Source organism: Leucoraja erinacea, chromosome 16 (genome assembly GCF_028641065.1).
Source record: "Leucoraja erinacea ecotype New England chromosome 16, Leri_hhj_1, whole genome shotgun sequence".
NCBI classification, from domain to species: domain Eukaryota; kingdom Metazoa; phylum Chordata; class Chondrichthyes; order Rajiformes; family Rajidae; genus Leucoraja; species Leucoraja erinaceus.
This window is the reverse complement of record NC_073392.1, coordinates 22,637,356-22,664,525: the sequence shown is the minus strand read 5'-3', so window position 1 is coordinate 22,664,525 and position 27,170 is coordinate 22,637,356. Positions and strand designations below refer to the sequence as shown.

At 45.3% G+C, this 27,170-nt stretch overlaps 2 protein-coding genes across 2 annotated transcripts; both read right to left on the bottom strand.

The window, feature by feature from the left end:
- Positions 1–434: 434 nt before the first annotated feature.
- On the bottom strand, positions 435–10,797 carry abhd14b (abhydrolase domain containing 14B). Its single transcript, XM_055647835.1, has 4 exons — positions 10,640–10,797; positions 4,893–5,124; positions 2,995–3,236; positions 435–1,595 (listed from the first exon to the last, which is right to left on the bottom strand). Exons 2-4 carry the CDS (start codon positions 5,098–5,100, stop codon positions 1,416–1,418), a joined length of 630 nt encoding a protein of 209 aa, XP_055503810.1. The 5' UTR covers positions 5,101–5,124; positions 10,640–10,797; the 3' UTR covers positions 435–1,415.
- Positions 10,798–15,646: 4,849 nt separating this feature from the next.
- On the bottom strand, positions 15,647–22,726 carry terf2ip (telomeric repeat binding factor 2, interacting protein). Its single transcript, XM_055647834.1, has 3 exons — positions 22,126–22,726; positions 19,564–19,706; positions 15,647–17,097 (listed from the first exon to the last, which is right to left on the bottom strand). Exons 1-3 carry the CDS (start codon positions 22,718–22,720, stop codon positions 16,414–16,416), a joined length of 1,422 nt encoding a protein of 473 aa, XP_055503809.1. The 5' UTR covers positions 22,721–22,726; the 3' UTR covers positions 15,647–16,413.
- Positions 22,727–27,170: the final 4,444 nt, after the last annotated feature.

Genomic DNA, 27,170 nt, shown 5'->3' with positions numbered 1-27,170 from the left:
TATTAGTCTTTCAGCTGCCTGCAATCTCCCAGCATATTGGTTCCTCTAATTAGGTGCCTATAGTTCAAACCTACCAAGGTTTACAATAAATATGGCAAATTTATAAACCTCAATCTTTTTCAAAGATTCTCATGATCATGGGATGAGTAAAGCCATTTTACTTCATGCATTATAAACAACATCTCCTGGGGTGGAAGAAAGCAACCTTCACGTGCTCCGCCCTGTTTCGACAAATGTAATCAACCTGGCGTGCACAATCAAATAAGATCAACTTTAGGCTGTGCACGCCATATGCAAGAAGAACAACAACATTCCCTGTATTATTTGAGTCTTGTAAACTGCGTGCTCACATTTCCATTCTGATGTGGAACTTACACATGATGTTGATTTTTCTATTTTGAGACTTTGATACGAATCATCACACTCTGCTACCATTTGGTTATGAATTGCTCTTTTTAATATTAGTGCGATGTTCGTGTAATTAGAGTTTATACCAATAATCAAGGTGATTATGGAAAGGCTGATCAAGGGGAAATGTTTTTGACTTTTACTGAGTGTCTCACCTCCAGATGCTTTGGGATACGAGTTTTAATGAACGAGCTGTCTAGCAACATCTGACTCCATACATGCCATTTTATATGAATTTGTGTCCAACAGGTGTTCTTGTCTCCTACCCATGATTAACAGGTATAGCATGAATAACAGGTATAGGCTGCTATCAAGTTAAAGACAGTAGCTGTAAGACTTGGAGTGACAATTTCAAACTGCATTGATACATTGACAGGATCTTCCACATGTGCGACGAGTAGTATCAACACTCTATTCTCCCCACTAAATTGAGCTTGGCTAACTGCAACCTTTTTTGGAGAGACTAGACTATAACAGAGTTGACCATCACAACCCTCAACTGGCAGCCTTGGAGTTGTATGGTGAAGTTCAACATGCACCTCCCACTCTTGCTTCTAGATGATGCATGCCCAGCCCATTGGTGCTATGGTACAGTTGCTGCCTTAATAGACTGAATTCACTGAATCCTGCAGCAAACTGCATGGGTAACCTTTCAGCCAATAACTGGACACAGAAGAGTAAAAGCCTTTCTTCACACATTCCTTTTGATGAATTTATGTAGCATGACTGAAGGAAACAAAAGTAACCTGACACAGGGACTGCAGATGCTGAAATTGTGATGTTTCTGTGCACAGTTCAGAGTCACCTATATTCACACACCTAAGTGCTGGTGAGCACAGGTGGATTGGCATGAAGGTCTGACCATAAGGTCAGAAGTTGTAATAAATCTGCAACATTGGAGGAAAGATATAGGGGACTAAAAATGTTTTCTTATTGGTGCATTAATAAATGAATGATTAATATAAATCACTATTTCTACTGCTGTGGTCTCTGTCCAAGGTGGTTTATCACAGACCCTGCAGGAACTCCAGCACTGTCTGATGCCATTCCTCGGAATTACTCATGTAACAGGCATGGAGTGCCTCCTTCATTATGTGCACCTTGTGGTTAGACAGGTTTTTCAGATTGTTGAATGACGTCTCTCCCATTGGCTTATCCGCACCACCGTAGACTATCAGTGTTGGGGTCTGTCAAAAACAAAGCAGGGGTCAGTAACAGGCTCTGTATAGTTATCCAACTATTGAAACAATGCAAGTAGGATCCATTGTGGCATCTGACATCACTCTTCTACATTGTTCACTGCTCAGGTTTTTGAAGATCTCCAGCAATTTATCAAGCGGCACTACTTACGGACCATTTGAGCCAGTTTAACATCTTGTATTTATACTGCATGTTTAATGTCAAAACATTATCAAAGCAAGAGGTGGTAGGGAGGGTTGGGCTAATTTTTGCTTAAAGAGAGGTTTTATGGAGGAACAGGAGATTAGTGGAAGGTGCAGGAATCACATGCTGAGAGTGAGCACGCAAGTTTAAATTGAATTCAAGGCAAAGAAAAGACTTGTCAGGAAGAGCGAGTTTAGCAACATAAATTGTGGAGCTGAAGATGACAGACTAGTGGACATTTGTTACGTGGAGGATAAAAAATATTAAATCTAAGGCAGTGGGAATCTGTAATGCTAAATATGTCTATTTCCACATCTGCAGCGCTGTCTATCCTTACTTCAGTAATCTTAAGATTGACAGTATCAAGACACTGCTTTACTTGACACCCACCAGGGCTCTGCAAATTTTAGCTGAAACTTTGTTGCCGTCACCCTACCAGATCACCTAATTTTGGTTTTGCCAGATGCCTCAGAGGTCAAATTCTCATCCTCAAGTTTCAATGGATATTATGTTGAAAGCTCAGCTCAGACCCAAATAGAACCTCAATGCTGAGAAGTTTTGGTTCAACTCCAGGCATAGGCTAAGAAGAATGTTTGGTACAGGGAGCAAAGGTGGTGACTGGAGTTAATAAGAGCTGTTTGATAACTGGGTGCCAAGCAGAGCAGAGGTAGAGTGAAAAGTGGGCACCATTGGCATGCATCACCTCAATGCAGATAATTTTGGATGAGAAAAATTGGCCTCATACAGAACCTATGGCATTGTGGTGCGAATGGTGCAACAGTCCAAAGGGATGCTGGTATGGATATGGAAAGTGACCAAAGGCTTAATTGAGAGATACAGCGGGAAAGCCGATCCTGTGCCCTACCAAGTCCACACCAACCAACGATCAACCGTACACTAGTTCTATGCAACACACTAGGGACAATTTAGAGAAGCCAATTAGCCTAAAAACCTGCACTCCTTTGGAATGTGGGAGGAAACTGGACCACCAGTAGAGAGCCCATACGGACACAGGGAGAAAACACAATCTCCATACTTTTAGAACCTGTAGTCAGATTGAACCTGGGTCTCTAGCATTGTAAGGCAGCAACTTTACCGCTGTGCCACTGTGCCACCCCCTTGCTTCTTTGGACATCAGATGTTGGAACATGCTGAGAATGTGAGATGCACTCTGCTGCACACTGTGTGATAGAGCCAACTTGCCTGTACATTCCTGTACTGCTCGTGGGAGAACTTCTCTGTGCAGATGGGAGCCACAGGAATGAAGCCCTTCACCATATCACTGTGGCCAAATAGGAATGGCAGTGAGTACATCCCACTCAGTGATGGACTGACTATCACCACCGGACCCAGCTCCAAACTCTTCAGTACGTCCAGCAGGAAACTGTCAGGAGCCAGATCTCCGACACTGGTTGGAGCAGTGGATTCATTCGACTTGCCTCTGCCTGGAAGAGGAGAGAAACAGTAGTAGAAAAGTTGGCCAGGTTATTTATAATATCCCTCACAGTAAAACAGATAGCCCAAGAACATAGTGTTCGAAGCCCTCAACTTAATTACCAGCTTTGCAGGTATTACTAATTTCAGACAGATTCTGAGTGTACTTACAGTGATTAAGTTATTGATCGCGCAACACCGACACCCTTTTAGAATGTGCTGCATCTATATGGATGGGGATTGAGGTTATCACAGTGGCACAGATAATAAAGCTGCTGTCTCAGTCCTGGGCGCCAGGTTCGAACCCAACCTCTGATACTCTCCGTGTGGAGTTTGCATGCTCTACATGTGACTGGATAGATTTCCTCTGACATCCCAAAGACATGAAGGTTGGTAGGTTAATTGCCCACTGTAAATCAGCCATGGAGTATAGGTTATAGTTAAGGGCCTGTCCCACTTTCACGACCTAATTCACGACCTCTGTGAGGTCGTAGGTGGTCATAGGTAGGACGTAGGAAGGTCGTAGCAGGCTGTGATGCTAGTCGTAGGTACTCGTGGCATCTAGTAGGTCAGGGCGTTTTTTCAATATGATGAAAAATGTCCACGAGTAAAAAAATGTTGTGAATTAGGTCGTGAAAGTGGGACAGGCCCTTAAGACCTAGAATGGAGTTAATGGGAATGTAAGGACAAATAAGAGGTAAGGGTGGGATAAGTGTAAATGGGTGGTTGATGGTTAGTATCAAAGATACTAGAGGAGCTCCTCTAGTATCTTTGGTTAGTATGGTGGGCCACAAAGCCTGATTCTATGCCATATCTCCTTCAGACTAGAATATTTTTTTTTAAATCACAAGGAATGATGTTTGCAGATACTGAAAACCTTTAAGGCAGTGGATCCAAATTTTAGGAAAGAAATGGGAGTGAGGAAAAACAGCAAATCAAAAAACTTCTAAAGGCATCATCAACAAACCACAGCAGCTGACAAGGGCTGCTGACTCCAGAGCGAGCAGTCTACACTGACCCTCACCCCCAAACCCATCCATTATCCACAGGGCTCATGTTGCTGATCTGGATGGATGTTTTATGAAAGAAATAATCACTAAAATAAGCGGAAGAAATGACTGAAATCTTATCAGCTTGCGTTTAACTCTGAAAGAAGTCTAATATGCTGCTAATGTTGCCATACAAGGACTTAAACAAGGTATTTCGCAATGACAGTGGGAGGAACATCGAATGGACAATAAAGCTTAAAACAAACACATAATTCTGCAAGTAACTCATGGGTACGACCTCATCAATTATGTCATTAGATTAATAATTTACATCGATGAATTCACAACCCACGATAGTTAAATAATCTGGTATCACAAGGATAACCAAGGATAATGTTTTACAGTAACCAATCAACTGGCCAACCAATGTCCTTCAGGGATGGAAAACTGCTACTGTTGTTTGGCAGCACTAAACACCATGCGGATGCACTCGGATACAACTGTTCTCTGAAGTAGCCATGTGGTTGTGCTGGGGATCAGAAATTAATGTCCTGATAATTCATCAAGGAAGCAAGACTGCTAACGTCAATGGGAAATGAGAGTAACCAGTGGGTGTGGCAGCCTTCAGTATGTTTGGCAAACCTCACTGTGACTGTGTTGATCAACTGGCCCTCTCACCTGGTAGGTCAATAGCCACAGCCTGGTATCCAGCCTCTGCCAGCTTATGGAGCGTTCCAAGATCCAGCCAAGTCTTTGAGGAGAAATTAATGCCATGGAGGAGCAGGACAGAGAGTCTGGGGGGCTGCTCAGTGGGGCTCACTCGTATGTAAAACAGCTCCTGTCCTTCAAATTCCACCTTGCCTTCCTTAACCTCAGGAGCCGCCATGGTCACCAGCAATGCAATCAAATCCTGCAAGAAGAAACAATGGACATTGTAAAACATAGAAGGATACAAGTACAGCCCTATAGAGCACAATGTCCGTGCTGAACATGTTGCTAGGTTAAACTAATATCTCTGCCAGCATATGATACATATCCCCCCATTTCTGCAATCATGTGCCTAATTAAAGCTTCTTAAATGCCACTATCGAATCTGCCTCCACCACTACCCCTGGCAGTGCATTCTAGGCACCCACCACTCCTCTGTGTAAAAAACCTGCCCCACACATCCCCTTTAAATTCTACTCCTCTGACAGAGATATGCCCTCTCATCTTTGACATTTCCATCATGGCGAAAAGGTTCTGACTATCCTATCAATGCCTCTCATAAATTTATATCAGATCAACAGTAGGACACAGAGGAAAACGCCCTCTATACCTCATTCAATAGGAAATAACCTCTACCCTGACAAACGCTTCAGGGGCTGATTTGGCACCAGTTAAGTATGGAGGAAACTCTCACAGAACCAGTATAGCAGGTTATAAACAGTTTCTTCAGCATCGTTTCAGCAAATGTTTCCAAGCCAGTAACAGCATCAGGGAGATTCTCCCTCTACCCTCACTGTCCACAATCATGTATAGGACAGGTTAGATACAAAGTAAAACTCTTTCAACTACAAAATGTCAATAAGAAAAAAACTCCTTGGTGGGACTAGTTGGTCGGTGTGGGCAAGATGGGCCGAAGGGCCTGTTTCCACACTGTATCACTCTATGACTCTACCCACCCTGCCTCCACATTCAATAGAACATTCTCCACAATTTCCACCACCTGCTGCAAAGAAATTCCACTACCAGACACATCTGCCTTCCAGCAAATGGGACTGTTCCAATTATGGCTGCCTGGACCATGCTTCTATTCCCACCAAACACCCACCTCCTTACGGAATTTGCCCTCACAACTGCAGACGATGCAAAACTCCTCCTCCCTTCCCACCATCTAGGGACCCACACTGTAGTTCAGGTGAAGCAACAATTCACATGCACTTCTTCCAGTCTAATGTACTTCATTCACAATGTGGCCTCCTCCACACCAAAGAAGAACCAGCAATTGCGTGACCACTTTGCAGTACACCTCCATTCACTCCAGGGGTGCTTTTGAGCTTCCTGTTGTGTTCCACGTTAATACTCCATCCCACTGCAACCTATTGGTCTGTGACCTTTTACAGTTAGCACCATAGGAGCTTGAACAACACCTCGACACCTGTCTAGGCATATTGCAGCTTTTCTAAATATTGAATTCTGCAACTTCAGGTAACCTGGCTCCTTTGTATTGCCTAGTACATAGATCAGTATAGCACAGGAACAGGCCTTTTGGCAAATAATGTGTGCTAAACATGATGTTAATCTCATCTGCCTGCACGTATTCCTCCATTCCCTGCATATTCACGTGCCTATCTAAAATCATCTTAAATGCTGCTATTGTAACTGCCTCCACCATCACCCCTGGCGTCATGTTCCTGGTACCCTCTACTTGCCCTGCACATCTCCTTTAAATTTGCCCTTCTCACATTAAAGCTGTGCCTCTATCTTTGCATTTCCACCCCAGCAAAAAGCATTCTGACTCTACCATATCTATTCCCCTCATAAATTTTGTATATTTCTAACATGTCTCCCCTCAATCTCCAACTCTCAGTAGAAAACAATCCAAGTTTGTCTCCTCTCCAAAGCCTCCACGTCTTTTCCTGTAAAAGGATGACCAGAACCGCACACAATAATCCATACTTTATCAACTTCACCACTAATTTTCATCCTGCACTCAAATTCACTTGGACCATCTCCGACATCTCCCTACCTTTTCCAGATCTCTCAGACTCCATCACAGGAAACAGACTATTGACCAACATCTATCACAAACCTACTGACTCCCATAGCTATGTTGACTACACTTCTTCTCATCCTGCTTCCTGTAAAGACTATCCCATACTCCCAATTCCTCTGTCTACGCCGCATCTGCGCCCAGGATGAGATGTCCTCATTCTTTAGGAAACAGGGATTCCCCTCTTCCATTATAGATTAAGCCCTCACTAGGGTCTCCTCAATATCCCACAGCTCGGCTCTTGCTCCCCCTCTCCCCATTCGTAACAAGGACAGAGTCCCCCTTGTCCTCCCCTCCCATCAGCCATTGCATACAGCAAATAATCCTCCAACATTTTCGCCATCTCCAACGTGATCCCACTATTGGCCACATCTTCCCATCCCCACGATTTCTGCTTTCCGCAGAGATCTGAACCCAAACACCAAGTTGTAATCGGCCAAAGGACAGCCCCCACTCTCCCACGGCCACCCTCCGCCTCATCTCCCCCATGCAGCCGCACTATGACGGGCTGTGGGTCGGGTGGAGCGAAGGTGTTGGACATGCTGGTCCCTCCGCCCACCCAGAGTTACTGACCGCTTCTTTAGATATGTTAAGAGAAAAAGAGTAGCAAAGTCAAATGTGGGTCCCTACCGGGTGAAATTATTATGGGCAACAAGGAAATGGCAGACGAGTTGAATAGGTACTTTGGATCTGTCTTCACTAAGGAAGACACAAACAATCTCTCAGATGTACTGGAGGACAGAGGATCTAAGGGGGTAGAGGAACTGAAAGAAATTTTCATTAGGCGAGAAATAGTATTGGGTAGGCTAATGGGACTGAAGGATGATAAATCCCCTGCATCTGATGGTCTGCATCCCAGGGTCCTCACGGAGGTGGCTCTAGAAATAGTGTATGCATTGGTGATCATTTTCCAATGTTCAATAGACTCAGGATCAATTCCTGTGGATTGGAGGATAGCTAATGTTATCCCACTTTTCAAGAAAGGAGAGAGAAAACTGGGAATTACAGACCAGTTAGCCTGACTTCGATGGTGGGAAAGATGCTGGAGTCATTTATTAAAGCGGTAATAATGGGGCATTTGGATAACAGTAAACGGATTAGTCCAAGTCAACATGGATTTATGAAAGGGAAATCACGCTTATAACCATATAACCATATAACAATTACAGCACGGAAACAGGCCATCTCGGCCCTACAAGTCCGTGCCGAACAATTTTTTTTTTTTTCCCCCTTAGTCCCTCCTGCCTGCACTCATACCATAACCCTCCATTCCCTTCTCATCCATATGCCTATCCAATTTATTTTTAAATGATACCAATGAACTTGCCTCCACCACTTCCACTGGAAGCTCATTCCACACCGCTACCATTCTCTGAGTAAAGAAGTTCCCCCTCATATTACCCCTAAACTTCTGTCCCTTAATTCTGAAGTCATGTCCTCTTGTTTGATTAATCTTCTGGAATTTTTTGAGGATGTGACAAGTAAAATGGATGAAGCGGTGTCAGTGTATCTAGACTTTCAGAAAGCCTTTGATAAGGTCCCGCACGGGAGACTGGTGACTAAAATTAGAGCACATGGTATTGGTGGTAAGGGTTGACATGGATAGAAAATTAGTTGGCAGACAGGAAGCAAAGAGTAGGACTGAACGGGTCCTTTTCAGAATGGCAGGCAGTGGCAAGTGGAGTGCCGCAAGACTCTGTGTTGGGGCCGCAACTGTTTATCATATATATTAATGATTTGGAAGAGGGAATTAGGAGCAACACTAGCAAGTTTGCAGATGACACAAAGCTGGGTGGCAGTGTGAACTGTGAAGAGGATGTTAGGAGGTTGCAGGGTGACCTGGACATGTTGAGTGAGTGGGTAGATGCATGGCAGATGCAGTTTAATATAGATAAATGTGAGGTTATCCACTTTGGCGGCAAAAACAAGGAGGCAGATTATTATCTCAATGGGGTTAGGTTAGGTAAACGGGGGGTGCAGCGAGACCCGGGCGTCCTTGTACACCGGTCACTGAAAGTTGGCTTACAGGTACAGCAGGCAGTGAAGAAAGCTAATGGAATGTTGGCCTTCATAACAAGAGGATTTCAGTATAGGAGTAAAGAGGTTCTTCTGTAGTTGTATAGGGCTCTATTGAGACCACATCTGGAGTATTGTGTACAGTTTTGATCTCCTAATTTGAGGAAGGACATCCTTGTGATTGAGGCAGTGCAACGTAGGTTCACGAGATTGATCCCTGGGATGGCGGGACTGTCATATGAGGAAAGATTGAAAAGACTAAGTCATCTATATACAAGTTATTTATATTACATTCACAAACAACAGCTTTCCGGAAATCCTAGTTTAGATGCGTGTGGATCACCACTGGTCACAGACCTCCAGCCAGAATAACCCACTTACATCTCTACCCTCTCTCTTCTATGGATAAGCCATTTCTGTATTAAGTCACCATGGATCCCATGCATCTTAAGCATCTGGATGAGCCTACCATGAGGAGTTTTATCAAATGCACATATACAAACATCCACGGAACTACCCTCAGCAATCACTTTCGTCACCTCCTCAAAATACTTTTGGTTAGGATGACCTGCAGTGGACAAAGCCAGGTTTACCCTTAAATATCATATTCTCTTCCAAATGGGAGTATAAGCGAGTTTGGTATTCCAACTGCGCATGCCCAGGTCATAGGTCACAAGTGAAAAACACTCTCGGCAGCCGTGCCCCGTCAGTCCAGGCAGGGCTGTAGGTTAACCCCTTACATCCTACCCTCTCCGCGAGACAGGCAGAGAGTTTTTGTCGCTTGTGACCTTTGACAATTCCCATGAGTCCTTGCGTTTTTCAGAATACCGAACTCGCTTAATAGTCACCTATCTCAGTATCTGTGAAATTCTCCCAGCTTTTTCCTTGCCATGTTTTTTCCTCTATGAGTAGAGGGTATGCAAGATCTAACAGGTCTGGGCCATATTTGTATTTCATGTTCTCACTTTCTAACCGCTCCCCTTCACTCATTGATTAGATAGCCTTATTTACAGTTGATCCCGGTTGTACCCTATCAGAGCCAAAGATACTAGAGGAGCTAGAGGAAGTATCTTTGATCAGAGCCACCCCCCTCCCGACCCACCCCGCAGCATAAGCTTCTTCCTAATGCTAACCAAAGTTCTTCATCCTGAATGCTTATCTTGGGTTTTTTTCCCCACGTACGCACACGACCTGCATTTTTTGTTTTATTCTAGATTTCCAGCATTTGTCGTTTTTGTTTCATTTTTCAAGAGGGAAAACATTATACGGTTAACATTATGATTGGAGACTGGAACCCGCGGCCAGGGGGAGCAGTGGAGGCGGACACCATGGTGGTGCGCAGAAAGAAGCTGGAAAATTTCTGAAAATTTGTAGAGCGGTGTGAGGGGGGAGGGGGGAAACCAAGGGAGTGGAACTAGTTAGATTGTTTTTACTGGCAGCCAGTCCAGGTCGGAGACGTTCCACGTTGTAACCAGTCCGTGATTTCGTGGGTTTCAATTAAACCAAGCGGGCATTTTAGGAGTGCCAGGGCAGACGCCCTTTCTAAGTCCCCACCAAGTTTCAAGTTGAAAGTGAGCAGCCAAGACAATAAGAGCGCCACTTTGACTGCTGGAGCGACAGAGAGACCGAGTGAAGAGGAAGAGGTTGCACCAACCTCTTTGAGTGGAGTGTTGAAGTTTCCCACTCCGCACCAAAGATCCTATAGCGAGATCTTTGCTCCGCACCACACTGCTGATCTCCAGCTCACCCCGGGACCGGGAGCAGCAATGGAGATGGCTTGCGGCTGCGCCCCCTGCTGTTCGCGACCAGCCTGCAGCCCGTCACTCCCAGCTCCCCGGGAGGAAGTTCTGCGCAAACTGTTTATATTGCAAGAGTGTCCCGAGTAACACTGCAAAGTCATCAACGGAGAGAAACCGCTATTCACGTGCAATGCGACGTTATCACTGTTTCATTCGGTATGATTCAGATCACAGAAGACCGAGGAAGAGAAACATTTTGGCAATTACTTAAAAACAATGTTTTCTGACTAGTGTGTCACAGGAAGTAGATTATCCCCACACCAAACCCCGCGATATCGAGTAGTTCCCTAAGAACAGAACGGGCCTTTCGGCCCAAGATATCTGTGCCGAGCACGATGCCAATTTAAACTAATCCCTTCTAAAGAAAGGTCACAACCCGAAATTACGTCTAATTCCCTCCATGGATGCTACCCCGTCTGCCGGAATCCTACAGCTGTTTATGTTTGGCTTCCCCCGTGCCCGCTCACCTGCCCCCATCAGCTTCCTGGCATAAGGTGATAGGATGCAGAGGGTAATGGTCAAGGTTTATTTTTGCGATTGGAAGTCTGCGACTAGTGAATGACAGGGCACTGGGAATGTTGTAGAGCAGAAGGACCTAGATGTACAGGTACATCTAGATCATTCTTCACATGTTTAACATAGAAACATATAAATTAGGTGCAGGAGTAGGCCATTCGGCCCTTCGAGCCTGCACCGCCATTCAATATGATCATGGCTGATCATCCAACTCAGTATCCCGTACCTGCCTTCTCTCCATACCCCCTGAACCCCTTGGCCACAAGGGCCACATCTAACTCCCTCTTAAATATAGCAATTTATTTATTTAGTTTAAATTATGTTTTATTCTTGATTGATTACTGTATATCTTGTTGTTATTTGCGAGCTAAGCACCAAGGCAAATTCCTTTTATACGTATACATACTTGGCTAATAACATTTATTCAATTCAAACTTCCTTGAAATTTGCATCACCATCTCTGAGGATATGACATGGACATCACACGCCGCAGCACTCGTGTGTAAGGCAAGGCAGCGCCTTTACCAGCTTTACCAGCTCAGGCAATTGAGGAAATTCAGAGTGTCTCCGAGGATCCTCCAGTGCTTCTACTCAGCGGCTGTGGAAAGCTTCTTGTCCGGAAATATTACCATCTGGTTTGGGAATTGCTCTGCCCAGGACACGAGGCTCTGCAGAGAGTAGTGCGTTCAGCCGAACGCACTATGGGAACTTCACTCACCCCCTTCCAGGAACTATACATCAGGAAGTGCAACTCCAGAGCCAATAAAATCATGGGAGACCCCTTTCATCCTTGCAACGGACTGTTCCAGCTGCTACAGTCAGGCAAACGCCTCCGTTGCCATGCTGTGAGAACAGAGAGGTTGAAAAGGAGTTCCTTCCCAGAGGCCAATAGGACTGTAAACTCCTATCTCACCAGGGACTAACTTTTACTGTACCACTCTACTGCTTTTTAAAAAACTGCTGTTTTTTTTCCCTTTTTCCTTCCGTCCACAATATTTAATATGTAAAAGAATATGTGATTCTGTTCCATTCTGTTTGTAGTTTGTTTGGTTGTTTGTCTTTTTGCACAAAGTCCGCGAGCATTGCCACTTTTCATTTCGTATCACTGCACATCTCGTATGTGTATGTGACGAATAAACTCGACTTGACAAATAGATGCCGTGCGCCACCGTGTGTTCACATTTCGTCACCCTGTTTTAAAGATGTTAGGCTGGAAAGGATGCAGAAAAGATTTACAAGGATGTTACAAGAACACAAAATGCTGGAGTAACTAAGCAGGACAGGCAGCATCTTCTCTGGAGCAGGAATGGGTGACGTTTTGTGTCTACCTTCGATTTAAACCAGCATCTACAGTTCTTTCCTACACAAGGAACTGAGCTATATGGAGAGGTTGAGCAGGCTATGATCTTATCCCTGAGAGTGCAGGAGGCTGAGGGGTGATCTTATAGGGTGATTTCACGAAAGGTCACTGGAGCGTAGATCCGCACCCACGTGACCGAAAATCTGAAGTGGAGTACATGCTATACATCCGGTACATGTTAGTGAATGGGAAAACACGCACTTTCACACCCGTTAAAAACATCGAAAACGGACAGTTTTTGAGCTGCATTTACTGTGCCAGTCGGGGTGACCGTGAGGCACAGCTACCTAAATTTACAGTCCAAAAAAAAGACAGAAACTAAGGTAAATTCAAGAGGGAGCTGAAGGTGCAAATCCAGCGGAAATGACCAGCGGACATTTGCCGTGGAGATTTAAAGATCCAAAATATCGGGAATTATCATTTAAATAATCGTAAACTATCAATGCGTTTTGAATTTATTTCAAAACGCATTGATAGTTTACGATTATTTAAAGGGTAAATGTAGCTTCAGAAGCGTTTTCATTTTGCATGTTAAAACCCACCCGAGAACCATGGGCGATTTTTCAATTTTACTGAGGGATTTTTCACTTTTAAAACTTTTCATATAACAAATGAATAAAGATAAAAAAGTCAATAATGCCTTACTTTTGATGAAATGCAGCGAGCAAACGCGATAATTCCCGATATTTTGGATCTTTAAATCTCCACGGCAAATGTCCGCTGGTCATTTCCGCTGGATTTGCACCTTCAGCTCCCTCTTGAATTTACCTTAGTTTCTATCTTTTTTTTGGACTGTAAATTTAGGTAGCTGTGCCTCACGGTGACCCCGACTGCCACAGTAAATTGCAGCTCAAAAACTGGCCGTTTTCGATGTTTTTAACGGGTGTGAAAGTGCGTGTTTCCCCATTCACTAACATGTACCGGATGTATAGCATGTACTCCACTTCAGATTTTCGGTCACGTGGGTGCGGATCTACGCTCCAGTGACCTTTCGTGAAATCACCCTATAGAGATGTACAAGATCATGAGAGGAATAAATCAGGTAAATGCAGTATTTTACCCAGAGTAGGGAAATTGAGAGGGGGGGGGAAGAGAAGAGAGAGAAGATTTAATAAGAACCTAAGGGCAACTTTGTGGTGTATAAAATGAGTTGCCATAGGAAACTACATTGAGACAGCTACTATCACAATGTTTAAAAAACATTTACTGAGGTACATGGATAGGATAGGTTTAGAGGGATATGGGCCGGGGTGGTAGATTGCAATCTTCACGTGGTCTGCCCCGTTTCGACGAATGCAATCAACCTGGCGTGCACAATCAAGTAGAACAAGTTGTGGGCCAAAAGGGCAGGTGAGACTAATGTAGATGGGGCAAGTTGGGCTGAAGGGCCCGTTTCCATGCTGTACAGCTCTATCAGAGAAAGCTCAAAGCAATATACTTTAATTATGTTCAACTCCAACAAAGACATCTGAATATCCTCTGGATTCATTTAAAGCATTCAGTCTGGGCTCCACAGTCTCTCCTCCAGTATTAGCTATCCCAAGAAAAGAATAATCTCCAGCCATACCCATAACATCTGACTAATTTCAAACTCCACCATGCACCTCACAACGTTGCTTATCCATCCATTCTAGTGGTAGGATGAAATTACTTCTCATGTAATCCTTTGTCTTGTACATCATGAATGTTTTATTTAGAAAACTATTTAGAAAACATTTCCCCACAATTTTATTTACCCCAAAATTCAATCCGGCCCCTTCATAAATTATTTTATGTCCAGAACCATACATGAAAATCGATTTTACAGCATCAAGTCAAGTGCAGGGTCAAGCATGATGGAAGTGATGTGCAGCTAAGGGAGACCTACAAAAAGCATTATGCAAACCATGCCATTATTTATAATTTAAATGTCAACCAGTGTTCAACTGTGGTTGTAAAGTAGCTCAGTTTCTCTCGGATCGGTGGAAACTCTTGCAAGCTACTTATCCCATTGCAGTTTTATACTCTTCATTCAATAATATGACATCACTGCATTCATTGGATCAGCAGTCACAGTGGAATCCTTTGCCACACCCTCAGAGATATCAGTTCATAGGAACTTGGACTGCAGTGTGGCACTGTTATGCTCTTCATTTGCAAGACATTCTCTGACTGCATTGTGTGGAATTGCAGTAGCCATGATCCGCCCCTAAAGTAATGCCTCAGCCTTTATATTGCATGGGCATTCCACAACATCACCATGCTTTAATCCATTACTTCTTTAAAATCTTTCCACACCACCATTCTTCAATGAACGCCATCCCTCGCCCCAATATTCCCCTTCCTAATCCACAAGGCTCACAAGTGAGAACATGCCTCGCAGATGAAAAGTGCAGTTGTGCTGTGTAGTGATCTGTTAACATCTCTGGACTGCATAGGCCGTGGTCAAGGTGAGACTCTCGTGTGAATGCCAATGGTGACGTCAAACCCAAATCTTACTGACTCACGATATTGAGCAATTAAAATAAAAATGTACAAAATGTTACCTTTTGCATGATGCTTTTCAATTCCTCCCCTCCAAGTCTAATGTTGACCTCAGCCATTAAATTACGGTCCCTTGATATTGCCAATAAAATGACTAATGGGAAAAAAAATCCCATGGGAACTCACTTCTGCATAATAACATGGGATTCAATGGGAAAAGGGGCTCATTAAAAATCCTGATAAAGATATTTCTACAAACATTACAAGGAATTACAGATAAATATAATCTAGGCCACAATTAAAGACCATATTTTAGGAGACATCACCAGATAATTCAGCAGAAACCACTGAACCTTTCCCCATACTAGATGCGTGTATCAAGACCATTTTCTTATTCCAATCGGGGGCTGGGAATAAACACCAATAATTCAAACAATGTTAAAATCGATCAAGTGATGCATTAGGTCGCACCAGCGCAGCATTTCAGCATGCATATTTCATCTAATAAAATCATTAAAGAATATGCTGCATAAAAGTACATTTTAATATCTTAGAATCTTCATAAAGATTTGGACAGCATTATGCAAATACCAGTGTTTGACATTGTACACAAATGGTTTGCAAAAGTAGTTTCTGTACAAACTAATTTATATTTTAGTTAATGATCAACACTGTCAAACATTTCTCTCAATTTTATCATGAACACTTATCCCATCCAATTGCTAAAAAGCAGTTCATTTGGAGAATTTTCCAATGCATCATTTGTTTAGTAATCGTAAAATTCACATTATGTAAAATTTGGCTTCAAATGGACTAAAATTGGGCAGTAGTGGCTTTAATTTTGACTACCAGTGCTGTCTTCATAGAGTCTATTTTCCAATGTGACCACAGGGGTTTCCCCCGGGGTGGTCTAGCTTTCTCCCATATCACAAAAGACATTAGGCTGGTACCTGGGTTGGCCACTGTAAATTGCTTTTGATGTGCGGGTGAGTGGCCAAATCAGGAAGGAGTTTACGGAAATATGGGCTGAATAAAAGTATATGGGGTCTTAACCCTTACTTTCATTTCTTACTCCAATCCAAATATGGCAAATTAGGGTAGATTTAATATGCCAGGGATAAGACTCTCCAACTCAATAGATCATGGATTTTCATTCTACCTAATCAACATTCCAGGTACAAACTCATTTAACAGGAGATAGGCAATATTCAACCAGATTGTATACTCTCTGAAATTATGCCTCCTTTAAATTACAATACCAAAACTGAAACATGAAATTCAATAATAGCACTAACTTTTTCGAAAGGCAATACGTTTGGCTAGGTTCTCAGGGCCAAATTTTTGGATTAGGCCCTCCTGCACTTCTCTTGCAACATTCTCAAGGTCAAGGTCATCTCGACGTGTCCAGATGGGATAACCATCTGGACGGTGGCCAGACTCCACAAAATGCAATGCTGCTGCCAGTTCTCCATTGTTCTTCAGTAGCAACTGTGTGGCTGTGCAGAGATCTAGGTCACAAGCTTGCATTAATGTACTGATGGCCCTGGTTGCACATTCCACTTCATCCTGGGATGCTGCATGCAAGGACAATTCGCCTGACAATACTTGAGAATCAGATTCTGACTGCTTATTGTCCACTACAAACTTTGACAAAGTGACTTTCTTCTTAGTATGGCAGTCACCAAAGCTCATTTCTTGAGGGCTTTCAGTCACCACCTGCTTATTTTCCATAATTATTGCTGTCATTTCTTTTCTTTTAGTAAAAGGCTCACCAAGGTTCTCTTCTGGTGGTTTGTTCATTTCCATTGGTTCATTGTCCAGAATTAATTCTGTGGTAGTTCCTTTCCTTTTAAGACATCGCTCACCAAAGCTCACTTTTGGTGATTTGTCAGTCTCCATTTGGTGCTCTTGTGGGATATTTTCTGCCTCTGTCACATCATTTATCTCCTTCATTTGTTCAGAAGTCTCATCAATCTAGGAAATAAAACTATTTCAATAAAAGCTAGCAAGTAAACAGTACAGTTCAAATAACGTACAATGACAGAATGAAACAGTCCACATCAGCTACCAAGGAGCAAACCACACAAGGGACAATACCGTTGTCCTTATTTTCATGCACCTCTGCACCACATTCTCCGAGACCTGCCCATTACTCTACAAATTTTATACACTAGTTGAAGTGCTGGCATGCCATTAACAGAAAGTCCACAGTCCACCAAAAAACATTGGATAGAGACATACTCAACTTCTTACATGCAAATAAATTTACCATTTCAGCAGAGGACTGCCACAAATAAGTGGACAAGGGCAAATAATTGGCAGATGAAATGTAAGGTAGTACATTTTTGTATAATGAATAATGCTCATTCTTTGTAAAACTTGGAACTAGCAAGTTTCAATATACAGGTGCACAACCTTTTATCCGAAGTTCCAAATAACGAAAACCTCCGAATAGCGACATTTTTTCAGTCCTTGAAGAAAGGTCCTTGAAAACGTTCACCGAGGGCGGCCCGCAGAGGTGACAGCGGAACCTCCGGTCGGTCCTCGAAGAAAGGGGAACTAAATCCCCATTCATAAAAGAGAAGGTGAGGGTATATTGCGCAGGAGGGTTAATAATTGACAATCTGCTGCTGCCTGCCCGCTGAGTTTAAAAGTTCCCACGGTAGACTCACGATACACAGTGTATCGTGAGTCTTGCATGAGAACTTTTTAACTCAGCGGGCAGGCAGCAGCAAATTGTCGCTCCCTTAAGTTTCACCCCACCTACACCCCTCTGCTTCCAGGCCATGTGTGTGACCCCTTCCCTCCCCTCTCCAGCTCCCCGCCCATTGCACCGGCGCGGGGGTTTTGCACTGTCTTCACGTCGGAGCTAGTGCCAATCACCGGAGACGTCAGGACCAACGGGACACCGGCCCCCAGGCCCACTGCAAGCACGGAGATCCCAGAGACCCACAGCCAGCAGCAGCCCAGCCCCGTTCCAATTCCAGAGGAACACGCTCCCCGTAGGGACCGGAAGCTGATGATGTGCAAGGTGCGTCTTGGTCTTGAGGTTGCGGATGAGGGGGCGCAGCTCGGGCTGTGACGTCTCCGGCCACCCCCCTGTACAGGAGCTGAGACTGGGAACTGTGGGGATGTTTGCAGTTGCAGAGGGAGGAGGCAAGGGCGGTACAGTTCCCAGTCTCAGCTCCAGTCCAGAAGGGGTGACCGGAGACGTCAGGACCAACGGGACACCGACTGCAAGCACGGAGATCCCAGAGACTCACAGCCAGCAGCAACTCTAGCCCAGCCCCGCTCCAACTCCAGAGGAACCCGGGTTGCGGATGAGGGGGCGCAGCTCGGGCTGTGGGCGAACTGCCACTTGTCGCTGTAGCGGCACATCGGGGAACGGGTTGCTGTTGGTCCTGACGTCTCCGGCCATCCCCCTGGACAGGAGCTGAGACGTCAGGACCACCAGAAGCCGCTCCCCGATGCGCCGCTACAGCGACAAGTGGCAGTTCGCCCACAGCCCGAGCTGCGCCCCCTCATCGGGACACCGACCCCCAGGCCCACTGCAAGCACGGAGATCCCAGAGACTCACAGCCAGCAACAACTCTAGCCCAGCCCCGCTCCAACTCCAGAGGAACCCGGGTTGCGGATGAGGGGGCGCAGCTCAGGCTGTGGGCGAACTGCCACTTGTCGCCGTAGCGGCCCATCGGGCAGCGGATTCCTCTGGAGTTGGAGGGACAGGGAGACACAGCGGCTTTTGAGAATGGTCGGCAATCACTTCCAAAGTTCTGCCCACACAGTCAGTACACCTCTCCTACACTTGTCTCCCGCACTAAGATTATCTCGCAGAGAATGATCCCAGCCTAACCCTCCCTATTCTCTCCTATTCTGCAAGAAAAAACTACATTGAAGACTCAAACTCGCGATCGAGTAACTGCCGGGATCGAGGCGCAAACTCGCGACCTTGCGGATATGAGCTGAGCACTCTACCACTGAGCCAGCCGTTAAAATCTACGCTAAAAATCTTCCATTCCGAAAGCCGAAAAATTCTGAATTACGAAAAGTGTCTGGTCCCCAGGCTTTCGGATAAAAGGTTGTGCACCTGTAGTAGAGAAACATGAGAAATATTGGTAGCACCAATAGAGCTACCACTAAATGTTGTGGTGCAAGTTGGGTCACAAAGCAAAAACCAAGCTCTTGGGATTTTGAAGTAAAGTATTTGAGACCAGTGAAGTTATGCTAATCTGGTACTTTGCCAATGGTTATGATGCATGGACGATGTATAGATAGTAAAAATGAGAACACAAATTCTGGAAAATATGAACATAGGGTTTTTTTTGACAGAAAAAGTACATAGATTGAAACTGTAAAATTGTGAATGGTTCTGATGCAAGTAGATAACAAAGAACATTTCCAGAGCATAATTAAAGGGATAAACATAATTATAGAGCCTGCCTCAAATTCCTGGATAGCAACTGGAAATATGTTGAAGAATTCCTCCTCAGAACTTATACCATCAGATTCCAGCTCATCTGCAATGGGTACATCCTCATTAGACCCTAAGTCAGTAGGTTGAAGATTGCCATCTTTCTTTTTCCCTATAAAACACAATCAACCACAGGAGAAATAAAGACACGAGTACAAAACCTTTAAAGACAATAATGGTTTGATGCAAATAAAGCAGAAATGTCATCCCAACTAATAGGATAACATAATATACAAAACTCTGGAGTAGCTCAGCAGATCAGGCGGCATCTTTGAAGGAAAAAAGGCAGTTTCAGGTCGGAATCTTTCTTCAGACTGGAAGTGGGGGGGGGGGGGCTAGATTGGAGGAAGTAAACTGGAGGTAAGAAAAGGCCAGAACAAATCAGGGACAGCAAATGATGATCTCAGGAAGGGTAGTGCCCATAATGGCTGCTGGAAGGTTTGATAACAAAAGGGATAAGATGATGTGAACAGTAGTACTGGAAGGAGGGGGGAGGAGAAACAGAGGTTGGAAGAGTTACTTGAAATAAGATAAGTCAATGTTCATACTGCTGGGCTACAAGCTGCCCTTGCAAAATATGAAGTGCTGCTCCTCCAGTTTACATATCGACTCACTCTGACAAAGGAGACTGCCCAGGACAGCAAGGGTGTTGATGAGTACATGAGTTACTCCTGTATTCTGTGTCTATCTAAAGAATGGGTACATTATTAAATCAGTCACATGGCACTGAAACAGGCCCTTCAACCAAAAAAGCCATCCAAATTAGTTTAATTTGCCCACATTCGGTAGTAAATAAAGCAAACTCAATGCTAGCATTTATTTCAAGAGGGCTTTTATACAAAAACATGGATGTAATGCTGAGGCTAAGGCATTAGCAAGGCCGCATTTGGAATATTCCAAGCAATTTTGGGCATCATATCTGAGGGAGAATGTGCTGGCTCTGGAGAGGGTCCAGAGGAGGTTTACAAGAATGATCCCAGGAATTAGTAGGCTAACCTACGATGAACGTTTGTCACCACTGGGCATGTACTCGCAGGAGTTTAGACGGATGAGTGGGGACCTCATTGAAACATGCAGAAGAGTGAAAGGCTTGGATAGAGTGGATGTGGAGAGAGTGTTTCCACTAGTGGGAGAGTCTAGGACTAGAAGTCATAGCTTTGAATTAAAGGACATTCTTTGAGGAGAAATTTATTTAGTCATTGGGTGGTGAATCTGTGGATTTTTTTGCCACAGAAGGCTGTGGAGGGCAAATCAGTGGGTTGATATTTTTAAGGCAGAGATAGATATTCTCGATTAGTACAGGTGTCAGAGGTTATGGGGAGAAGGCAGGAGAATGGGGTTAGGAGGGCGAGATAGATCAGTCATGGTTGAATGGCAGAGTAGACTTGATGGGCCGAATGGCTCAATTCTACTCCTTACGACCTTATTCCTCTAAACTATTTCTATCCATGTACTTGTCCCAAAAAGTGTTTTAAAGATTGTACCGCTCTCAACCACTTCCTCTGGCAACTTATTCTATATAGTCACCAACCTATATACATATACAGCGTGGAAACAGGTTATTCGGCCCATTGAGTCCAAGCCGACCATTGATCATCCACAAACTATTTCACACTAAGCACTAGGAGCAATTTACAGAAGCCAATAAACCTACAAATCTGCACATCTTTGGCATGTGGGATGAATCTGAAGCACCCGGAGAACCCCCCCAAACACAAACTGCACCCATAGTCAGAATCTCACCAGACTGATTCCTGTGATGTCAGGACTTTCATATGAAGAAAGACTGGATAGACTCGGTTTGTACTCGCTAGAATTTAGAAGGTTGAGGGGGGATCTTATAGAAACGTACAAAATTCTTAAGGGGTTGGACAGGCTAGATGCAGGAAGATTGTTCCCGATGTTGGGGAAGTCCAGAACAAGGGGTCACAGTTTAAGGCTAAAGGGGAAATCTTTTAGGACCGAGATGAGGAAAACTTTTTTCACACAGAGAGTGGTGAATCTCTGGAATTCTCTGCAGCAGAAGGTAGTTGAGGCCAGTTCATTGGCTATATTTAAGAGGGAGTTAGATATGGCCCTTGTGGCTAAAGGGATCAGCGGGTATGGAGAGAAGGCAGGAACAGGATACTGAGTTGGATGATCAACCATGATCATATTGAATGGCGGTGCAGGCTCGCAGGGCCGAATGGCCTACTCCTGCACCTATTTTCTATGTGTCTAACTCATGTCTCTGATGTTAAGGCAATAGCTCCTCCACTGCGTCACCCCATCTCTTGTGTGGAAAAAGTTGCAACTAAATCTTCACCCTCACATTAAACCTATGTCCTCTATTTCTTGATTTCCACAACCTTGGACGAAGAGAGGATAAATAGATGCGAGGCACAGGGAGAGAATGGAAAATGAAGGAAGTGGGGTGGGGGGTGGGGTGGAGAAGAAGGGAGGGGGGAGAGAGAGGTGAATGAGTGGTGGAAGTCACGCAGTCGTGCCGGTCAGTGAATCCGTTGCAATCATTCTCCTCCCTCCCCACCTACCTTTTTGTGGCTCGGGCGGCTGAGTCCCACGGAAGACGGTGGTGGGGATGACCGAGCGGCTGTCGAGGTTGTACAGGTGTTCATGGCCGCGCAGCTGGCGGAGGTAGCGGGTCCGCATCGACTGCCAACTGTGGCGCGTCACCTGCGCGCGCTCCATCTCGTGCCACACCGAGCTCGCGGGCTGCGAGCCCGAGCCCCCGTAGTCGCGCACGTACATCAGGATGGCCACATCCTCCAGCTTGGTGTAGGTTGTCCGACCGTTGTCAGAGGAGGACGTGGGTGGCGGCCCGACCGCCACGTAGTTCTCCAGAGGCAACTGCTGGTTCCTCTGCACGCAGTCTAACACATACTGGGACAGGGTATAGCCGCTCGTCCTCGGCGCACTCTCCTCCGGCTCGATCAACAGAATGGCGCCCGGCTCCTGGACGCGGCACATCACGCCGCCCCCGTGTGATATCAGCGGCTGCAGTAAGGCTTTGGTCGGGCCCGGCCTGATGTAGAAACGCAGCGGAAGACCGTCGGTCCTCAGGAAGAGAGTCCTAGAGTGCGGCAGGAGCGCCGAGGTCGCAGCTCTGCTCCTCTTTTTGTTCGCCATCTAGCCCAAAGATCCTATTGCGAAGGGATCGTTGATCTTACCCGCGGTCCGCCAGAGAAAAAAAAACCCGCGCGCTCACCCCGCTGACGGGACGTCGACGTGTTATTGGACGGTCTGGTGTCGGAAACAAGAAACAGAGCCCCTGATTGGACAATGCCGCGAGGCTGGCTTTCCATTGGACTTGAATTAAACCGGGGGCCGCTTCAACGACAACAACAGAGCACGTGAGGAAGGAAGGGATGGGAACAACCCCTTCAACCAAAGATCCCTCCGCTATAGGATCTTTGTCTTCAACAGCCTTGCGGAACATATTCGCGCTATATTCCGCATGGGGAGTCAGCACCTTATATTCTGCTTGGGGAGCAGCACCTTATATTCCGCTTGGGGAGTCTGCATCCTGCGGGCTTGAACATTGAATTCTCCCAATTTTGTTAGTCCTTGCTGTCTCCCCCCCTTCCTTAGCCCTCGGGCTGTCTCCTCCTTTTTCCTTCCTTCTCCCCGCCTCCCCCTATCAGTCTGAAGAAGGGTTTTGGGCCGAAACGTTGCCTATTTCCTTCGCTCCATAGATGCTGCTGCACCCGCTGAGTTTCTCCAGCTTTTTAGTGTACCTTTAAAATCATACTCGGATATACTCATTCAGCAGGTTCAGAAAGTAATTAACAAGCTTCTTGTATTGTAATTGCCAAGTTGAGTCTCTCTGCGCATACGTACCATTGCGCAAGACCTTAAATATGCTAATCATATTTTCATACACAACACTCCTCCCCCTTTAACTTGGAGGCAGCAAACACAATTTCACCTTCACGGTATATGATCTTTTACCCAAAATATAATTGACTAATGCACTGTTCCCAAGTTATTATTAAAGTCATCTTACAATTACATCATCATAACCGTAATAATCATGCGAAAACTTGGCACTTATGATTTTTACCAAAGATACTAGAGGAGCAAGGTAGACCACTAGGTGAAAGAGCCGCAGTTGGCCATGGGTAATCTTTTTCGCGCCATTTTGGGAATCAAATATATGATTTTTTAAAATCGGCTTCTGTCATTGTCTCCACATCTACACGCGTAGCAAGCTGTTCTGCTATAAAGTGCTCGAATCGCCAATGTAAGCGACCCGACCTGTATCTCTTCAGGTTCCCCACTCAAGACGAAAGGTAAGAAAAAAATTATTACTTTCTGTTGTGTAGCCTGCCCGATCTCTTCCTATAGCTCAGATCAAGGAGCCGGGGGTCGTCAGATGAAGAGCTCCGATCGCTGGCCCGCGGACTATAACATCCTGAAGCCGCGCTGTGCGGAGCTTCTAGTCGCGGGGGCAGCGTGCACTTTCCCTCGCGGAGTCTGAGATTCCTCGCCGGAGAAGAGCTCCGACTGCCGGCCCGCGGCCTATAACATCGTGAAGCCCCGGTCTCTGGCAGGAAACTCCCAAGGATTGATTTGGGCTGCAACAGGACTATGTTGACTCTGCTGACAGCTTGGACAACTTCTCACTTGTTGTTCTAACTCTTTGTTGATTCCTGGCCACCAAACGTATGATCTGGCCAATGCCTTCATTTTCACAATGCCAGGGTGCATGCTATGAAGTTCTTCAAGGATTCTAGTCCTCATCTCCATATTATCTGGTATGACCACTCGTGGTCCCCACAGTATTATGTCATCCTCCACTGACAGCTCTTCTTTCTTGCTGGCATCTTTCTTTATTTCATCTGGAAGATTCCTTGCACTTGGCCACCCTTCCATGATGTGGTTCTTCACGTTTGAGAGAACTCTGTCCTTCTTGGTAGCTCTCTTCACTTCCTGTGCATCAACAGGGCGTGTGTCCAGATCGGAGAGCAAGTTGATGCGTGCCTCTGCTTCATCAAGCTCCGCGAGCTCAGGGTGATTCCATGAAGAGTCCTCTTCGTGGATCGGCAAGCGCGACAACACATCTGCATCCTGGTGTTTCTTGCCTTCCCGATGGACAATCTTATAACTGTAAGCAGACGGGATCATATGCCATATTGCTACGCGAGCAGAGGCCATTGGGCTTGCAGGCTTGTGGTCTCCAAATAGTCCCATCAGAGGCTTGTGAACATTCACAATGGTGAAAGACCTCCCATGTAACTGCTCGTGGAACCTTCAGTCCGATGATTATGGGTAAGCCCTCCTTCTCCTATTGTGCATAGTTCACTTCGCTGGGCTTGAGAGTGCGTGAGGCAAAAGCTAGCGGGCATTCTTGTCCATTTGAATCCACATGGCTTATCACAGCACCTAAGCCATAGGGGCTTGCATCCGTTTGGAGCAGGACTGTTTTGGCTGGATCGTAATGCGTCAGCACACTCATTCTGCAGAAGACGTTTGGATCTCTGGAATGCCTGCTCTTGTTCCTTTCCCCATTTGAACGGGATCAGGCTCGCTGCTTCTCCTCCCACTCTTTGAATATGCTGATCGGTACTCATCCTTCAGCATTAGAGTCAACGGTGCAATCTCCTGTGACAGGTTGGGTATAAACTTCCTGTAATACCCAAGTAATCCTAAGTATGCCTGGAGTTGGCTTTGGTTCACAGGCCGCTTTGCTTCCCGCACCCCATCAACTTTGTCTTGAAGAGGACGAAAACCATTCTTGTTCAGTCGATATCCGAGATAGTCGACCGACTCTTGCATCAGTGCACACTTCTCCTTCTTCAGACGTAACCCACTGGTCTCTAGTCTTGACAGGACCGCTTCCAGGTTCCTGAGGTGCTCTTCATCAGTCTTTCTGCTGATGATGATACCATCCAGATACGGCTTGCACATGGGAATATCTTCTAGCAGGCTCTCCATTGTTCTCTGGAACATGGCTGATGCGCTGGATATCCCAAAAGGTAATCTGGTATACTCGAAGAGACCTTTGTGCATATTAATTATGGTGAACCTCTGAGCTTCAGGGTCTAACTATCTGATGATAAGCATGGGAGAAGTCTAATTTAGAGAACTTTTCTCCTCCTAATTCCTGCAGGAGATCCTCCAAATTTGGAAGTGGATACTGCTCCACTTTCAGCACCTTATTTGCTGTGAGCTTGTAATTGCCACAGACTCTCATGCTCCCATTCGGTTTCTTAACAGCTATGATTGGGCATGCAAAATCTGCTGTCTTCACCGGCTTGATAATGCCATCCTGCAGCAAGTCATCTAATGCGGCATCAATCTGCTTTCTAGCAGCATATGAAACAGGAGCTGCTTTGTAAAATTTTGCCCCACTGTTTCTGTCTTGTGGATACACTTTGGCTTGGTATCCCTTCAGTACTCCGTGGGTGCTGTTATCAAACAGCTTGGCATGCTTGTTGAGTATTGAGCTCATGGCCTCTTGCAAGCTGTTTATACTACTCAGTGGACTTAGGCTTGGACCCGGCGTGTTCTGGCTGGCTAAATTTGACAGCAATCCAGGGTACTTCCTCAACCAGTCTCTTCCCAATAGGCTTGCACCTTTCTTTACTACCACTAGGGTCGGCGTTTCTGGCTTACTGTGAGGATCGGGCTGTACCTGTACCGCTGCTTGTCCATAGATGTCAACCTACTCTCCCGTGTAGGATTTCAGCTTAAGGTTACAGGGATCTAGTCTGAAGTCCTGACTGAGTTTTCTGAAGACTTCTTCTGGTACGATAGTCCATGGACTTCCAGTATCAACTACTAGTTGTACCTCCCTGTCACTATCACAGTGGCTGTATACGATTCAGAGTTTGTCAACTTGTTAATTGATTCATCTTCCAAATGGCTCATACAATCCTCTGATGAATCAGTCTCCTCCAAGTGGTTTTCTTTTTGTCTGGAATTATCTCCTCCTCTGCTGGTAAGCTCTAACAGCATCCCACTGGCTTTTGGTGTGACTCATTCCGGAGCACCTGAAGCACATACCATCTCGGAATTTACACATCGCTGGCTCATGGCTGCCGCCACATCTCCTGCAATTTTTGGAGTATTGAACCTTGTCTCTGGATGCCCTTGGTAGACTCCATGTCTTCTTTAGTCCAGACACCTTGTCTCTGGATGCCCTTGGTGGACTCCTTGTCTTCTTTAGTCCAGGCCCCTTCCTTTGAAACTGATGGAAGGGGGTAAAATCATCTTGAGGCCTTCCGATCTACTTGATCTGCACTACGTCTTGTTTAGCAACCACCATCACTGTCGTAATATTGACCGCATTCACAAAGGTAATTTCGGTGTACCCAACAGTTTTCACGATGTTAATATCTGCACATCCTACCTCCAACCTATCCCTTAGCATATTCTCCAGTTCCTTAAAATTACACCCCTCACTTAAATTACACCCCTCACTTTGCTAGGAACTGAGGTATTGATTCATTTGCTTGCATGCATGTATAAAACCGATATCTTTGCACTATTTCTGTTGGTTTTGGCGAGAAATGAGCAATTAATGCCTCCTTGCATTCCTCGTACGTTTTACTAGCGGGCTTCGCTGGCTGCAGCA

Bases quoted from the DNA above. Each gene is read 5' to 3' on its own strand.
- abhd14b (XM_055647835.1), bottom strand. From the start codon at position 5,100: ATGGCGGCTCCTGAGGTTAAGGAAGGCAAGGTGGAATTTGAAGGACAG. The intron at 3,237-4,892 runs GTGAGAGGGCCA...CTCCTCTTCCAG, and splicing joins TGTGGCTATTGACCTACCAG to GCAGAGGCAAGTCGAATGAA. The intron at 1,596-2,994 runs GCAAGTTGGCTC...TGTTTTTGACAG, and splicing joins AGCAGTACAGGAATGTACAG to ACCCCAACACTGATAGTCTA.
- terf2ip (XM_055647834.1), bottom strand. From the start codon at position 22,720: ATGGCGAACAAAAAGAGGAGCAGAGCTGCGACCTCGGCGCTCCTGCCG. The intron at 19,707-22,125 runs GTAGGTGGGGAG...TGTGTTTTATAG, and splicing joins GCCGCCCGAGCCACAAAAAG to GGAAAAAGAAAGATGGCAAT. The intron at 17,098-19,563 runs GCAGGCTCTATA...TTTATTTCCTAG, and splicing joins TTGCTATCCAGGAATTTGAG to ATTGATGAGACTTCTGAACA.